At 53.2% G+C, this 17,451-nt stretch overlaps 5 protein-coding genes across 5 annotated transcripts; 2 read left to right on the forward strand and 3 right to left on the reverse strand.

Annotated features, from left to right (window-relative positions):
- Positions 1 to 373: 373 nt before the first annotated feature.
- On the reverse strand, positions 374 to 2,224 carry LTS14_003900 (uncharacterized protein; the record flags this gene model as incomplete). The annotated part of the gene is made up of 1 exon (XM_064836602.1): positions 374 to 2,224. The coding sequence occupies one exon, from the start codon at positions 2,222 to 2,224 to the stop codon at positions 374 to 376; it is 1,851 nt and encodes a 616-aa protein (XP_064695993.1).
- A 292-nt stretch (positions 2,225 to 2,516) lies between these two features.
- On the reverse strand, positions 2,517 to 3,389 carry LTS14_003901 (uncharacterized protein; the record flags this gene model as incomplete). The annotated part of the gene is made up of 1 exon (XM_064836603.1): positions 2,517 to 3,389. One exon carries the CDS (start codon positions 3,387 to 3,389, stop codon positions 2,517 to 2,519), a length of 873 nt encoding a protein of 290 aa, XP_064695994.1.
- Positions 3,390 to 7,874: 4,485 nt separating this feature from the next.
- On the forward strand, positions 7,875 to 10,331 carry LTS14_003902 (uncharacterized protein; the record flags this gene model as incomplete). Its single annotated transcript, XM_064836604.1, has 1 exon — positions 7,875 to 10,331. The coding sequence occupies one exon, from the start codon at positions 7,875 to 7,877 to the stop codon at positions 10,329 to 10,331; it is 2,457 nt and encodes an 818-aa protein (XP_064695995.1).
- A 1,150-nt stretch (positions 10,332 to 11,481) lies between these two features.
- Positions 11,482 to 12,246, reverse strand: LTS14_003903 (uncharacterized protein; the record flags this gene model as incomplete). The annotated part of the gene is made up of 1 exon (XM_064836605.1): positions 11,482 to 12,246. One exon carries the CDS (start codon positions 12,244 to 12,246, stop codon positions 11,482 to 11,484), a length of 765 nt encoding a protein of 254 aa, XP_064695996.1.
- Positions 12,247 to 12,594: 348 nt separating this feature from the next.
- On the forward strand, positions 12,595 to 16,906 carry RAD2 (DNA repair protein rad2; the record flags this gene model as incomplete). The annotated part of the gene is made up of 2 exons (XM_064836606.1): positions 12,595 to 12,654; positions 12,713 to 16,906. 2 exons carry the CDS (start codon positions 12,595 to 12,597, stop codon positions 16,904 to 16,906), a joined length of 4,254 nt encoding a protein of 1,417 aa, XP_064695997.1.
- Positions 16,907 to 17,451: the final 545 nt, after the last annotated feature.

Consider the following 17,451-nt stretch of genomic DNA (forward strand, 5'->3'; position numbering starts at 1 on the left):
TTTGAACAATGGCCACATTGTTCTCATCCAGGGCAGCTGACTGAAACGATGCATAGCCGACTCCATGCCATCGGAGAGTGCCTTGTTGGGCGTGAGCCTGGTGTCCAGCTACCACAGGACCGGACGAGCACTTGCGTTCAGGTCGCTTGTGGTTACCGTGCTTCTGATGGACTTATGGACATTGGAAACACCCTCGACTCATGGTGTTCCCGGTTGGAAGCGTGTATCACACGGCGGCCTGCGGACTCATGACCATATATCGACCACGCAAGAAGGTCATCGTGCTTTGAATCAGATGAACGGTCGTACAGGAGCGTGGAGGAGATAATACAGCTGGTGTGCAAAAGAGCATGTCATTGAACAACTCGCTTGCTCAATCCTGCACTACAGGCTTCTGTGCTTGTTGTTGTCTTCGGAACAGTGCCTTGCCACCACCGATGGCCAGAACAGCGATAAACAAAATGGCATTAAAGATAGCCATCAAGAAGAATGGTGCTCCCTCTGTCCAGCTGTCGAACAACGCACCACCTAGCTTCGTGAGTAGCAATATACCTGCGCCACCCGCGAAGCTATATACGCCAGCAATACTGCCCTTCAAGTGCGATCTGTCAGACCTTACTTGTGGTTCATGCATACTTTGCGGTAGCAGCGGCGCGATCTCATCACCACCTACTGGTCCTATTGCACCAGCGTTCATGGTCGATGCAGTGGATAGTCGTTTCTGATCGCTCGATGTCGCTCTCTTTCGCGAGGATGGGCCATTAATGCCGCGGCCGAGTATGCCGAGTGAGCAGACTATGCTACCGATCTGACTAATACCGATCAGTATAACGGCTAGTAAAGCCCATTGTCCACCATCTCCGTGGAAGGCGTCTGGGTTTCGCAAGAAGCCGAAAGCTACGTATCCTCCGACACCGACAGCTGAGGCTCCTAGCAGTGGCCACTCGTTCCGCCCGGAGACGACTTTTCCTCCTAACCAGCCAAAGAGAGGTGCACATATCAGTGCAGCTGTTTCTGCGATGCCTGTGAGTGCTGACGCGAGAGTGTAGGCGCGTTGACAGTTGCGCTTTATGTCCGTCAGGTTGTCTGGGTTCGAAATACATAGTCCGTTACGCACAAAATATGCGTTCACAAACAGTGGGATGAAGAGACTTATGCCAACGGAGGAAGCTCTGGCCACAAATCCGCCGAGGTAACCGAGAGCAATATTCGAGTCTGTGAAGCCGAGTTTGACGGCTTGTCCTACAAGGCTGAAGTATGATGGCGCTGGGGTCAAGGTCGTATGCAGATGGCCATGAGTATCAGTCTGCGTGCTTTCGTCATACGGGGTCCTCCACAAAGCGGAGAAGCTCTTTTCCTCCTCGCCTGGTAGATGTCGTAGACAGACCAAAATGAAGATGGCTACACAGAATGCAACACCACCGACGATATAGAAGCTTGTCTGTACCGCTTGTGCTGGAGACTGTCCAACGCCTTGGAAGCGAGCTGGTAGCGGTAGAAACAGCCCTAGAGCCAAAAGTGCGCCTGCTCCAGTGAACAAACCCACAAAGCCTGCAAGTTGTGATGTTCCGGCTGCTGTGTCCGGACCGTCATCTTCAGGTCCTGCATCGCCATCTAGCTGATCATCCTCCTGACGCGATCGAGATCGGGAGGACCATCTGTTCTGGGTGATCGTGAGCTCGCTGCTCACACTCGGGCTTGTGGCATGGCCAGTCCTGCCAGGCCTTTCCTCGTCTCTTAGGCGGGCAGCATGACCACTAGCTACACCTTGCTCTTCTCCACTTTGCCTGTCTTCTTTCTCCACCCTCTTCGCTACCATGGCTGGCAAACATGCCGTCACCATAGTAGAGCATGCGGCGCCTCCGATACTGAAGCCCAGCCTTCCCACCAACAGCTCCGGGTAGACACTTTCACTCTGTACCAAGCCGATCAAGCTCAGCCCAATAATACAGTAGCCGAAGACCGCCACCGTTCTGATGCCTATTCGGTCGCTGAGCAGGCCCCATACTGGACATGCGACCAAAGCCAAGAGCTCGTCTGCGAAGCCCAGTGTGCCGACTGCATCACCCACATGTTCCTTTTGCCCAATGACCTCCGTCACCACGAACGAGATGCTGCTATTGAGGAAGACGAGGAAGGAGATGCTGAAAAGGGCAATCCCGAGCAGATATGTCGTTGCCTGTAGACCAGTCGCTGTGAGCTTCGGGAACACTCGTCGAGCCATCGTGTCGTGAAGTCTTTAGATCGGCTTAAGTTATGCTCGTGACACGTCACCAACCATTACCATCCCGAACGCCCTTTCAATCATCAGCATAATCTCACTATTGTAATGATCATGAGCAAATGAGGCTCAATCTGACAGTCACCTGCCTCATAGCTGCACGTGAAGCTTGGACCACCACTGACGTACGATACCGAGGCAAGAACACTTTCACGACCATGGATATGAGTCTTGTCAACAGTATCACATCATGACTACACTCCATAGATCGTCTATACTTGATTTACCATTACTACTAGGAGATACCGGAGCCGTCTTTCTTCTTGCTGAATGTGGACTTGAGCTTCTGCCAACGAGACCCGTCGCCCTTCCTTTGTTCTGGTTCGGGAGTACTGCTCTCCTGACCTGCTTGGTACGCTGACCCACCGACTTGCTCTGCTCCAATACTACTGCTCACCCGCTGGAGCTCCTCAGTGCCTGGCCGTACGTCGTCCATTCCTTGCTGCTCACGACTTGATTCTTGTTCCCGACCCTGTCCTCCACTTTCCTCGCCTACATCACCTTCACCTTTTGGACCAGTACTCTTCAACATCTTCCCGTCTATGCTCCTAAAGTCACTCACCACAGGCTTAAAGTAGAAGGCCATGGAGGGCCACCTGCCCACTCCATCACTGCCAGGGACATGTCCAACACTGTCCCAGACCTGTATTTGATCGATTGTCCACACGCCCATGAAGTGCTTGTGCTGGAACAAGAAGTATGCCACACCTTTGCCATGTGGAGTCCCCATTAACATCATCCCTTCCTCGGATCTTGCATCGAAGACTTGACCTGGATACTCCTTCATCTGGCCACCAAGCACGTGCGCAATGGCCTGACGTGTCTTGGTGGTGTAGATGTTAAGTCTGATGATGCGCTCAGGAGGCGCCAGCTTCGTCCTAGCATCTGTTTGGTACATCAGGATCTCCCAGCTAAGGTAGGCCATGTCTGACCAACGCTTCAGTGGAACTCTCTGCTCTATGGGCAGCGGATGCTTCAAATTGTCCGGAGTGGTACTAATGGTGGCGACCAGTACCGAAGCTGCCTGGTTGATGAGTACGCGGAACTGAGCGCCTGTTGGTGGATACACGGGCCCGTTTTCAAGAGGCTGGGTCTGCTTCTCGTGCATCCAATTGAGGGGTACCCAATCTTGAGGACGGTCGATGTCGATGTGTTCCGACTTCAGAGGCTGAAGAGCGCCTATCTCATTACCCTAAAACGGCCCATCATCTTTGGGAGGGACTGGTTCGTAGCCGTAATCGAAGGGGTCCTTGACAATCAACCATGGTGTCCTGTCCTTGCTTTCCAGCTGCGAGTTGTCGAGGTCGCATAGCTTCAACATCCTTTGGCCTTCCTGTCGTAGAGCATCCCACCGTTGCTCGGTATTCTCGAGGCGCCTATATAGGTTTCCGAAAGCATCGCTGTGATTGCCATCGGTGGAAGTCTCGAGGAGACTATCGTGCCGCTTCTGTACCTCCAGATTTCGGCTTGATAGAGATGTGGTCCTTGCGGCTGTTATGAAGATCACCGATGCACAACATAGAACGACCAAAGATGCAGCACTTCGTCGTCTGCTATAGAAGCATACCATTCTTACAGCCCTTCGAGCTTGCACAGTACTTAGGTACTGCGGCGAGGCACAATGCAGTGTCCTTCACTAGTATATCCTGCTGTGCATCGAAGACATATATAGGTGCTTCATCCACCATGAGTGACACGTGGGTCGTCGTTGTTGTACTAATAGCTCATGCCGTGTATCATACTCGTGATACTAGACATGTGCAGGTTGTAGACTTGTTGGCAGGAGCGGAAATCGCACTTCAGCAGACAGCTGCCACTGCCAGCATGCTTGCATGGCTGTTATACAACAGGCCTGCTGAGACCACAAGCCTCAAGGTTGACGTGGCTCCTATATTGATGAACCCATACACACCAGTATGGTTGATCTTTAAGTCTTCCGTCATGTCGTAATTGGCCTCTTAGAACATGGCAGTTCCTATCCATCGGTGTGTTCTCATAGCAGCCGTCGTGAGTCTGATACTGTTTGGTATAACGAGCATACTTCCCTACCACGACAGTCGCCCATGGCGTGACCATCATGACTTGGTGCTTGCTAGACGTGCGCTGCAGGCGCGACAAGAACGCCAACACAGAATACTTCAACTGCCATCTCCAGCCGTACAACAATCGATACGATCTTCGACGGCAGAGATGGAGTCGCAGAATACAAGAGACCAAAAACAGAGGCGAGCTGTTGTCAAGATATCTTCTCTGTACAGAAGATCCTGGCGAGAAGAGTCGATCTCAGTGGACATCATACCAGCAACAGGAACGGTGGGGATGGATCAAGTCCCAGGATGAGACTGATCGTAAGTCCGCCGCCGATGGACTTAAAAGGGTCTTTCGAAGTGAGTGCTTTCCCGTATATATCGCTGAAGGTCTGCGCGACTGATACCGAAGGCTAGGGTTGGGGTGCGGTCGATCTCGGCGATCTGCAACACGGCATTGACATCTCGTGGAAGCATACAAAGATGACTGAGCATGCCTCGAAATCAGGGAACGAGCTAATCCGGTATCCGGTAAGGGGACTCAAGATCCGAAGGTGCAACGGAGTGCTGAAGCCTATGTCAAGGCTACGAATGGTTACTACCAGAACACGTTCTTCACGAGCACTGGCAAAGGAGGCATCATCTTCGCCACGCAAAACAACGGCCCTCATCACGAAGTACAAGAGGCGGAGAAGTCGGGAGCATCATGGAAGGATGCTCAGGGTCGTCGACTACCCAATGTCCCACTGGAGAAATGGAGTGACGTCGTCGGGCTGACGTGGTTGGAACTGACCAAGAACAAATTCGAGCAGCGCAAAGGTCTACGGTGGATTCACAGAGGTGTCATCACCAATGCGGGAAAAAAAGGCGACCTTAGGAACGATCGCTCGCAAAAGAGGTCCCAAGAAGCACTGTGTCAAGAAGCATCTAAATCCCAAAGAGTGCGAGTGGCAGGTACCCGGGTGGTCAGGACTAGAGCTAAAACCTGGAGCCGAGGATTTCCACGTGGTATTGGGAGCGCCTAACGTCTATGGTATTGCTTGGCTCCTAATCCAGTAAGTCTTCGGCTTCGTTGCCCGTATACTTAAACTAATTGCTGTCAGACACAAAACTGCACTCGGATATTTGACAATCAAGAGCATTAGAGCGTGGAGCCCAAATCCAGGAAGATCATATTACACGCCCGCACTGTTGTTCGAGCTTGGTCCGGTCTAATCAGTTGTGTTGGCCACGAAGAAGGCGGCCTGGTGGTACATCTCAACGCGGATGACTTGACCGTCACTGGTGAGGGACTGCCAACATGATGTAGTGTTCGATAGTGTCGGGATTAGGATCGGGATACAGACGAACGGGACCCGAACAATGCTAGGAGAGCACCATGACGCCGTATTCGAGTCGCGAGTACCGTGGCTCGGAGCCGCGGACATAGCACGGCTATGGCAGGAAGATCTTGTCGACGTTTTTTTGCGATTACGAGACACAAGAGGCTTACGTTTTCCCCGTTGTACCCGTGCTGATTGATGCCGAGTAGCGACTTCGTAGTGACCGGAAGGGACATTTGGCGAGGGTCGTCATGCTGTATAGCAGGTAGCGACCAATTCACATCAGAGGAGGCGGAATGGTCTGTGTAGTGACCAGCTACGTTGTCTAGGCTTCTATGATTCAGTAGGAGATCGCAGATAGCCCTCGGCAGCCTAACCCAGGGGTCCTAGATCCTGCGCAACCGCGCTCTCATGGCTCAGTAAATGCCCACCCCCAGTCTCTCCACGAAAGGCTGGCATCTCCGGCTACGGAGACGTGGGTCAACAGTACCAAGAGCAAGTCACAACGATCGCGACCAGTCCGAATACTAGAGCAAGCAGCATAGTCGCCTGTACTAACCACGCATGCAGTGCAGTAGTATGAGGCATATACTGTAGGCGCAACGCTAGGGAGCCCGTCATCTGGCCAGCGCTATGAGGATGCTGAGGATTCATACACAACTGTGTCAGACTAGATAGCTTGTTGGTGGCCGGGCGCATAATGCTACGACGTCAGATCTCGGATACGTGGACTGGAGCTTGTCAAAGACGGACCACGCAATCGTGCACCAAATTCCCGGTATGTCATCGCGTACTCGAAGCTCCTGAACCTGGAGGGGATGAAGCTCTTCCAGTCGGAGGCTCGCGCAGTGAACTCCCGATGACGGTCAGGAATATTTCTTACGTCGCACTTTTCGAGCATCCGGTTCGTGTTGTGCCTTTTGGTGTGCCACGAAGTACCTTCAAGGGATCATGAGTGGCACATGGAGACGTCTGACGCGACTGCACTTGCGACATACCGCTTCAACAGTAATCATGTCGACCAACCAGTCTCGTAGCAGCATTCGCAGCATGTGAAAGCCCCGATCGCCGAATTGGTGCCGCCAATCGCTTCGAGGCAGAATAAATGCCTCATCCAACACGTGACTTGGCCTTCCGTCGTAATTTTCTGCCTTTGTGCGGCGGTATGCAGGGCATTCTCATCAGCGCCGCGTGAAGCGCGACGGCAATTGTGAAGCACACGCGGTCTGCTGTCTGCCGAAGAGAATCCTGTCTGACAGCGTTTCACTCCCGAATAATCTTGCCAATGCTTGTCACTTGTCACTGGCTCTCACGTTTGAAGTTGGTGTGAAATGAGCAGGCATGATGACGTTGCGTTGAAACGCCGCGGACAAGCACATCACGTGATGAGTAATCTGTAATCATAACCGGCTTACCTTCATCCTGCTTTTGAGTGGCTTGTAATGTAGGGCCCGTCAACTTTTCGCCGTCAACGTTGATAATAATACTTACGGTGAATTGAGCACTAACGGCCTGACAGCATTCACCGACGCACCAAAGTCTGCATGAGAAAAGTGCAGGTGGAGCAGCGTTGACTGAGAGCATTATTCCCTCCACGCCTAAACCATATCCGGCAGCACTCTGTGCGGAAAGGTCAGCAGCTAAGTTTTAGTGCTCGATCTGGTACAACAGCCAACGAGGTCCCACCCACAACAGCTTCGACTCATTTGCAACAGCAGCCCCAGCTTCCTTCACCTCTGATCGCTGCTGTATCTGTCGTGAAGGGCAGAAGCTCTTCGCGAGCAGGGCTCGATCGGGTATTCGGGTACTGCGCCTCAGACAGCCCAGCGCTCCCTTCTGTCACAGCCGGATCTCTTCTCTTCGACTCGATTTTTAAGCAAGCGCACCCTTGCCAAGCTGCGATTGTCCGACAACGCCACTACCGAGCCACTCCAGCGTCGGTCATCCTTCACTCTCTTGTATGCATTGCCCTTGCACCTATTCTTGCATCAATCACCACCCTCAGCCCTGCGACGCAATTTCACACACGCACATACACTGACATTCGCCCCAGCCGACTCGAGACACACCCACCTCGGCCAAACGCATCCGTGAACATTACGCGCTCAAACACGAACGATATGTCTTCACTTCAATTATAGCACTGGTAGGCCCAAGACTGGGTCGCACTTGCCACACACAGTAACGCAAGTGACTTCACTTCACAAACAACCTCCGCCACCCCAACCTCACTCAGCAGTCACCATGGTATTCTGGAAGTCGGCGCCGCCTGCGCAACAGCCGCATACAGCGGCAAGCACGGGAATGGATCACAGTGAGGAGAGGATGGCAGAGGTGGACGAGCCGCCAGACGAAAGACGGTCGAGCATATCATGGGCATCGAGTAGAATCCCCGAACCTTACTTGAAGACGACAACACGGCAACAGATGTCGCAAAGGCGCGAGTCGTTGCTGACGCGACAATTGCATTCCGAAACCGAGCATAGCGACGAAGAGCATGCGCTACCAACGATGCGCGCTTTAAGTACACAATCTACCTGGAGCAACCAGAGTGCCTCTACGGCAGAGCTCACGAGCGACGACGGACGTAGTATGCCCAGTCCAACCGTTAGCCCACCACTAGCACCGACACAAGTCTACACCACACTTCCAATACACGAGAAGCCATTGGAACGTAAGGTGAACATCGCTGGGCAGGACGATGCGGGTGTCACTGGCCAGGAGACTTCTGCGGGTGCCGAGAAGACTGTGGAGGCTACCTTGGGACGTAAGAGATGTATCATGTTTGCATGTCGTGGCAAGGACGAGGCAAAACCCAAGACCACACCTCCGACCTCTGCTCCCGCACCAGTAGCTGCTGCTCCGGTAGTCGGACTGTTTGCATCATCTCCACCTAAGCGGAAATGCATGATCAAATTCGCGTGCCCATCCAAATCGACTTCTGCGACCAAGCCTCTTGAGCCTGCTCCCGCCAAGCGACATTCGAGTCCACCTCCACCGCCACAACGCCGAACTTCCGGTCAAAAGCCACATCGTGGATCGGACAGCACTGTCACTCATGCTTCACCTAAGAGTGTAAGGAAGAGTCCCAGTATCATCACTACTGTTCCCACGCCAACGACAGCTGAGCCTGTCGAGCCGACAGAGATTGAAGAGGCATCCCGTCCGTCAATTCCTCGTAAGCTGTCGAACGACTCTGATGGTGCTGGTGCAGGAGAGGCTCTTCGCTTTCACGAATTCGCTAGCAGCGAGGGTGAATCAGAGGAGTGGATGCATGAATCGAGTTGCCACCGAAGCAGATTGACGATTGGCGATACTCTTCAGAAGGAGTCCGTTATCCGCAAAGCTTGTGAAGAAGTTGAGGAGGAAGTGCTGGAGGAGGACGAAGATGACGATGATGTGGATGAGGCAGAGACTGCTGAGGAACAGGCTGCCGATTTGAAAGAGGATGAAGACGATGCCGATGAGATTGTTGAAGAAGAATCTGACGAATCTGACGCGGGCTTCCACTCCGACGATGAGGAAGGCTTTGCCGCTTCAGATGATGATGGCGAGGAGAGTGATTATGAGTGGTGGAAGCCTGGTGGATCAACAGCCGCGACGTCCGTCGAGCACCTCGACAGGCTGCACGCTCACACCAAGGTCGATGCCGATGTGCTCGGCTCGTCGCTCAACTCGATCAGTTCCCACGAGATGTCCCCTAAAGCCAAGAAAAGACTGCATCGGAGATCTCACGGGCATGCACGTTCGCATGCTATTCCTATCAGCAATCGACTGCAGGTTGAGGACGACCAGGAGCTACCTGACTCTACGGATTTCGTGTGCGGTACGCTAGACGAGGACAGACCGACGGAGCAAGCGTACATCAACCGAAAGAAGAATCTTGAAGCTGCCAAGCACAAGGCCAGACCACAGGATATCGACCCTACCTTCCCTACCTCAGACCCTGAGATGGACGAGGAGGACGACGATGACCTTGTCGACGGCTCCGAAAGCGATCGCGAGAACATGGTGCATGGCGACATGGAAGAAGTTGATGAGGAGGGAGACGAACAGCTGACACTCAAGCGCCGTCCTTCCGTACGTCGCGGTAGGAGCAACGTGCATCATTCGCCACCTCCGCCGTCCAAGTTTCATTCGCCACCACCATCAAAGCGCCCTTCAGTCAAGCACCATTCGCCACCACCGCCCATCACCAAGCGTGTCAGTGCACGCTCGCCGGCACCAACGAGGAAGCTATTTGGTCACTCGCCACGGCGGAATAGATCTCCAGCACCAGGCACTCGCATGACCTCGCCACCCAACAGCCGTCATGCATCCCCATCTGGGGCCATGGCATTCATGAGGTCATCCAAGGCACTCGCCGAACGACCACAACTTACGCATACTGCCTCTCTACCACGCGGTGGCTTCCTACTTAGTAGGATGGGCTCAACCATCCACGAAGACGCCGAAGGCTCCGATACTGTCGGTGTTGCCAACGACGTACCAAGGCGTGGCGCTATCGATATCGTCAAAGGCCTTGAGAAGAAACGCCAACGTCGCAAGGAGAAGATGTGGCAAAAGATGTGCGCTAGAGCTGCCGCTAAGGGCGAAAAGCCGCATAAGGTCAAGCCCGGCAAGGGCTGCGAAAGGATGCGTGAGGTAGGGTTGCAGTTGCAGGAGTACCAGGGCAAGGCGCAGCATATCCTGTCCTTGTAGGTAATACCTATTTCCATCAGACCTCGCCCGCGGGCGATACAGCAACAGATCAACGGGTCGGCCGACGATGCAACAAGCTCGGCAAGTGGACGGGTCGACATCGAGACTGGTAATGCACTACATCTTTGCTTCAAGTCCAGAACCCGACGCCCCAAACCCAGCGACTCACCACTACACCAACACTTTCTTCAATTCAACTAAGCTTGAGCACAGCGCCGCTGTGGCTTACACGGCACTTTCGACAAAGCAAGGACACGCTTTGCTTTTTGTCTGGTCGCTCGCGCTCGCTACTACTATATCCGTATTTACTATCTGTTCCCTTCCGGTTTTCTGGCAACCTCAGCATGGCGTATACATTGGCCTGGTTTTGTTTCTTTCCTCCAGCGGTACTTGGAGCGAGCATTGGGTTGTGCATATCATGCATCCTCGTCGGGTTGGGCCACAAGCAATTTTCGGGGAGGATTGTGTCCCTTTGTTCTGTCTGCGTGGACCTGTTCAATGCTGCGCGCGAATGTATATACATTGTAGAGATGCTGTACATACTCATTCTTGGAACAGATCTTCAAAGTCGCTCTTGTTGTATCGTGTTTTCAGACCTCCAGCTATCTGACCCGCTTTTTTTGTTGACCTCGTGGCATGGTCGTTAGTGGATGGTATACTCTCTGCCGATCACACCTGGTGGCTACGCTGGCTTTGTTGGGTCTTCGTGGATAGTGTTTGACAAATGTGAGTCCTTGTAGGTAGCCAATAGTTCGCATAGAGGCACAAGTGTAATTCAGAAAGTTACAGACAGACATACATTACACAGTTCTTAGGACAACTTATCTGAGCCAATCTGGTTTCATCCATCAATTCAAGCTATCCAGAAGAAAAGACATGATCTCGAGACCACCCGTCAAGTCAGAGCCATACTATGTGACAAATACATCTCTAACCACAAGCCAAGGTTCAACGACCTCTGCCACCACTGTGGCGTGAACACAACTCAATAACGGAGAAGACGACGTTTTCGGTTTACCTTAAAGATGCTTAACACGAGGCTCACTTCCTCGTCGACTTCATCAAGTCGAGCCCCAGGCCGCTCAGACATCGCCGAAACGCGGTCCAGAATAAGGCAGGAGATAGTATTTGTATCGGTGATGTTTGTTGGCTAAAGAGCTACACCATCTTGTGAGCCTTGCGAATTTGCATACGCCCGTTCTTCGATGTCTCTCGCTCGGTCGATATCGTCAAATTTCGACCAGTCCAGCTCCTTGAATTGGCCTGTCATCTCGAGCCAGACGTGCGGCCACGAATTCTGCGTGACAGAGCAGTACATGACCCGAAGCGTGCTATCAGTCACTGGCAGAGTAATTTCATGCATCGTCACTTCCACCAGATGTCGGGGCTTCGTCTCCAACATGCAAACCATCTCACGGGTCGATTCCCAGTCCTTCGCACCAGTGTAGCCCCTTAGGCCAAAGCACAATTTGCTGTAAGTACCTGGCAGTCCAGCTTGCGTGGTCATGAATTTGCTGGCTATGGAGGCTGCTTTGTATTGGGCCCGACGGCCATATTTACGCCCCGTGTCCCACGGCCGCGTCCGCAGCGTGAAGGACGTTCTGTCAAGGGGCGTGGGGGCGCCGAGCCGTACTGGCTCGCAGAAGTCGTAGAGTTCTACGATGGATGAGAAACAGATTGGCCGCTTGTCTGCACTGTACGACAGGAAGTGAGACGAGACTTCGGACGCGAACGTCTTGCAGACAAGAAGCAGATAACTGTATCGGAACAGAAATCGATTCTCTTGAGACCAGATACGAGGATGCAGGGACAGTGGCAGCCAGTCTTCCGTAACAGTATCTTCGAAGAGGAAATCATAGATGATGAGCCTGAGTTCTTTGGGAAGACCCAGAATACTGACTTGAGGGTGGGTCATATCGGCGGTGCGTCGAAAATCAGTAGTGCGACGACCCTTCCTTTTGTTCGCGGCTGGCGGACGAAATCTTGGCTAGCAAAGTGCGATGCTCCAACTATCGGTGATGGTTGTCACTTTGCCGCTCGACTACCCGTGCTTAAAGCATGCGAACATGGTGTGGTACAGCTATCGAAGCGAGCTGGATCTAGCTCCGGCGGCTGCTGATATAATCACTATCGGATAAATTATCGCCGAGCCGCCTGCATGCGCAACATGATCACACTCTTACAGACCTTAGTTTCTCATCAATGAAAGTCTTAGCGGCTGTCATCAGTATGTGCGTTGTGAGATCCCGGGACACATCGCGCGATGGGTGTCACAGGTCTGTGGACCATAGTCCAGCCTTGCGCCAGGCCAACAAAACTAGAGGTGGCGGCTTCATAACCCTTCATAACCGTTGGCGAAGAACACTAACGTTCATTGACAGACTCTGAATCGTAAGCGCCTAGCTGTTGATGCTAGCATTTGGATATATCAGTTCCTCAAGGCTGTCCGAGACAAAGAAGGCAACGCTCTGCGCAACAGCCATGTAGTCGGTTTCTTCCGCCGTATCTGCAAGCTTCTGTTCTTCGGGATCAAGCCGGTGTTTGTGTTCGATGGCGGAGCTCCTGCTTTGAAACGGCAAACCATCACGTCTCGCAAGCGCCGACGAGAAGGCCGACGAGACGATGCAGTGCGTACCGCTGGACGTATGTTGGCGGTGCAGATGCAGCGACGAGCCGAAGAAGACGAGCAGAGGCGCAAGGATGCTCGGGATCGACGAGCTGAAGAAGAAGAAGAAGCCGTACCAGATGAGGGCTTGGTCTACGTAGATGAAATCCAGATGACGCAGCAGGAAAGACAGGAGAACCGCAAGTTTCGGAAGAAAGACGCCTATCATCTACCGGGTATGGAGACTGGCATGCACGAAATGGGCGGCCCTAACGATCCTCGTGTCATGAGTCTGGAAGAGTTGGAGGCGTATGCTCGGCAGTTCGATACAGGCGAGGACATTAATGTCTACGACTTCAGCAAGATTGAGTACGATAGTGCTTTCTTCATGTCTTTGCCTGCATCAGACCGTTACAATATCTTGAATGCTGCTCGGCTCCGCTCACGACTGCGTATGGGTCACAGCAAGGAGCAGCTAGACAGCATGTTCCCGGATCGCATGGCCTTCTCTCGCTTCCAGATCGACCGAGTCCGGGAACGTAACGAGCTCACTACACGCCTCATGAACATCAATGACGGTGACATTAAGTACACTGGAGCCGGTAACCGAGTGGCTGGCGAGAGGGCACGCGAGTATGTCTTGGTCAAGAATGATGGCGTGGAAGGTGGTTATGCTCTCTGTGTTATTAGTGATGAGGGTACCAAGCGAGAGACGGCGATCGATCTGGATAAGCCTAAGGTCGCCGCAAAGCAAGAGAGCAGCGAGAGTGAAGATGATGGGTTTGAGGATGTGCCGGTTGAGGGTCTCAATCGGCTTCCGAAGATTGAACGAGGTATTGATACTGCGATTGGCAGGCAGCGGAAGACGGGCGACGCGTCACGGCGTGGTGGCGGGATGAGTCGAAGAGTCAAGCAGCGACCGATGCCAGCTTCTGCACCTCAAGACGACCCGGACTCGCTCTTTGTAGCAGATGAGCCAAACGAGGATATCGAAGTCGATGAGGAGTTGGAATTAGTCGATGAAGATGGTGAGCTATTTGGCGAGGCCGAGGAGCCTAGCTCGGAAGCAGAAGACGAAGACTTACGTCGCGCTATAGCCATGTCGCTTGTCCAAAATGGCGCTAGCGAGGCACAGAAGGAGACAGTCGCGAATGACGACGACTCAGAAGAGCGCGACGACTGGTATCAGTCATTCAATCAGCGTGCAGCTGAGGAAGCGCGGCCGGTGCCAAAAGGTAGCGCGAGAGCTATCGCCAACATCTTGAACAAGCGTGCTAATGCCATGGCTCCGGAGAGCCGGGAGGTGACTTCCTTCGGCGTGCCAGTGCCGAAGCCAGATGATGATGTAGATGCCGCAGTCAAAGATGACGACGATGATGGGATGCTAGATCTGCAAGCTGCGCTGGCAGAGTCGAGGCAAGGGAGAAAGAAGATAACGCCGCCGTCACCACCAGGGGCTTCCACCTCTCCCACGACGACGACAACACCACGACGAGCCCCGAAAGCTGCTGTCTCAACCACTCAGCCAGCCGAAATATCTGGCAATAGCAACGGTTTCGGAGGACCTCTTCCATTCGAGAAGCTCAATCTCGGCAGCAGTCTCCTTGGTAAGAAGAAGATTCAGCAGCGGACAGAAGAGGGCGAAGGAGGTTTCGAGCGCGCTGAAGCAGCCGAGCAAGCGTCCAAAAAGAGGGAGCCTCTTCCGCCGTGGTTTAGCGGAGATCTTGAGGAGGGTATGGCGAAACAGAACGCGCTCGAACGAGCAGATAGAGAAAGAGCGAAAGAGTTTAGTAAGCAGTTCCGGTTTGACGGTAGGAATGGCGAGGGTCTAATGGGCAAGGGCGACGTCAAAGAAGTCATTGATCTTGACGCTGATGATGAGGATGTTGTGGCTGATCAATCGACCCCTGCCAAGCGCGTCCATGGCTCCCGACACGAGGATGTCATCGAGCTTGAGGATGACGACGAGGGGCCTATCATGATAGCGCCGGAGCTTACAGGTAAGCCTGTAGACAACGAAATCCGAATGGGCGATATGGCCGACGCGGTCCGCGTCGAGCCCCCTGTGCCCGACAAGCGAGAGCAAAGTAGACCTATGGCGAGGGCGCAAGCACCAATTGTCGCAGATGATGAGGGCGACGAGTATACCGCTCAGGCACCCACACAGATGAAAAGGGCATCGGTGCCATTCGAAACAGCTGATAGTAATGATGACGATGGTACGATCATGAATGAGCAGCAAGCTACGAAGTCAGATACAGTGCCAGCTCGTAGGTCTGAGCCAGAAGCTGAAGACAACGAGGACATCGCATGGAGTGAGAGTGAAGATGAGCATGAGCTTGCTGTATTGGAATCAAATAAAGATGTCCATCCTGCTGGCGGTGCGAGAATTGCGGCGGACACGACAGACTCCCTACCTGTGGACTTTGAAGAAAGCGCACAGCCCCTTGCTAGCCAACCCGTCGATACTGAGTCACCTGCTGAACCCGTGAGATCTCCTTCACCGGAGTTTGAGGATGTGGACCTATCAAAACGTGTTCTCCTACACCACGATAGCCCCCCACCAGGTCTACCCGTCTCCGGCGATGAACAAGAGGGCCCAATACCAGCCACAGGTTTAGCTCGCCAAGAGACCATGCCAGAAGACGACGGCGAGTTCGATGACTTTTCCGATCCAGAAGAGGAGGAACTCCTCAAAGCGCTCACTCTGGAAGCCGAAGAACATGCACGTTTCGCCTCGACCCTCAACCAGAGAAGTGCTGCGCAGAACATTGCAGAGTATGAAAAAGAACTCAAGCAATTGCGAAATCAGCAAAAGAAAGACCGGAGAGATGCTGACGAGGTCACTCATATCATGGTGACGGAATGTCAGCAGCTTCTTCGACTGTTTGGACTACCATATATCACCGCACCCATGGAAGCCGAAGCACAATGTGCCGAGCTCGTGCACCTGGGGTTGGTAGATGGCATCGTGACCGATGACAGCGATTGCTTCCTATTCGGTGGCACTCGAGTGTACAAGAATATGTTCAACCAAGCCAAATTTGTCGAATGCTACCTCGCAACTGATCTGGAGAAGGAATTTGACCTGACTCGGGAGAAAATGATTGCCATCGCACAGTTGCTGGGGAGCGACTACACTGAAGGCCTAACTGGTGTCGGTCCAGTGACTGCATTGGAGATCTTAGGGGAGTTCCCAGGTGGTCTTCCGGAGTTTAGGGACTGGTGGTCTGCTGTGCAGATGCAGAGCATACCCAAGGATGTCGACAAGAACAATTCCTTCCGAAAAAAGTTTCGCAAGAACGCCACAAAGATCTTCTTGCCGCCTGCATTTCCTGATCCAAGAGTGGAGATGGCCTATAAAGAACCTGAGGTTGACTCAGATCCTGCACCCTTTCAATGGGGTGTGCCTGACTTGGATGCGTTGAGAAGCTTCCTGATGGCTACCATCGGCTGGACCCAGGAGCGGACCGACGAAGTGCTGGTTCCTGTCATTCGAGACATGAATCGCCGAGCCGATGAAGGCACGCAGGCAAATATCACCGCCTTCTTCGAGGGTGGCGTAGGTGTTGGTGCCGCCGCGACGAACAGTAAAGGTGAGGCTTTTGCACCTAGGAAAAGAGACGTGGACAGTAAAAGGATGGGTGCTGCTCTTGGGAGGATGAAGGAAAGAGCAAAGGTGCAGAGGACTATAGGAGGCAGTGATGAGACGCCGAGGGTTGACATGAGTGTTCCGGAGACGAATGCCGGCGACGAAACGGTCGAGAACCCAGGCAGCAAGCGTAAAGGCAAGAGAAGTGCTGCTACCCAGCCACAGGAACGACCTGGATCAGCCGGCGCCGGCGATGACAGTGAGTTCGAAGCACCACGAAAGAGGGCAAGGCGCAAAGGTACGACTGGCGGTAAGAGCGGCGGCGCGACGAGAGGCCGACGGAAGAAGAATGCCACTGTCGAACTTGACGAGGAATAGCCATATGCTTACAGCCTCAACGACCATCATGCAGATTCTCTCGCGCCATTTTTCATCACCACGAGAACTGTGACCAGCAGAACAGAACTCAGGCAAAAGGCCATACGCAGTACCATCAGCCCAATCATTCTTTCGCACCATTGCTCCGATGCTAAGCCATGAACTTCGACCTTACTCATATATGCCCAATTCCAATGCAATCTGTACCAACTCATTATGGTACTTCTGTGCTTGTAATGGCATGCCAGGTAGCTCTACTAAGTACTGAAGCATAGGGATGATCTCCTCCATGAAAAGGTGGGACTTCTCCTGTTTGGACAACGATTTCAGATCCATAGCCTTGACCTTTCCAAATTCCTTTTTCCAAGCTGGATCGATGGTGTCGGGAACTGTTGCTTTCGGAAGCGGGGGTCGATAGGGCACGAAGCCTGGCTTCTGGAGTCGCGTTTCCAGCCGACCGTCGGAGCTTGCACCACGGCTCAGCATGGGGCGACTCAGTGGCTCGGGTGGTAACGTAAGATCGAGCGAAGCATGACGTGCTTTTT

This window comes from Recurvomyces mirabilis (assembly GCF_035927965.1).
Source record: "Recurvomyces mirabilis strain CCFEE 5264 chromosome Unknown scaffold_8, whole genome shotgun sequence".
NCBI classification, from domain to species: domain Eukaryota; kingdom Fungi; phylum Ascomycota; class Dothideomycetes; order Mycosphaerellales; family Teratosphaeriaceae; genus Recurvomyces; species Recurvomyces mirabilis.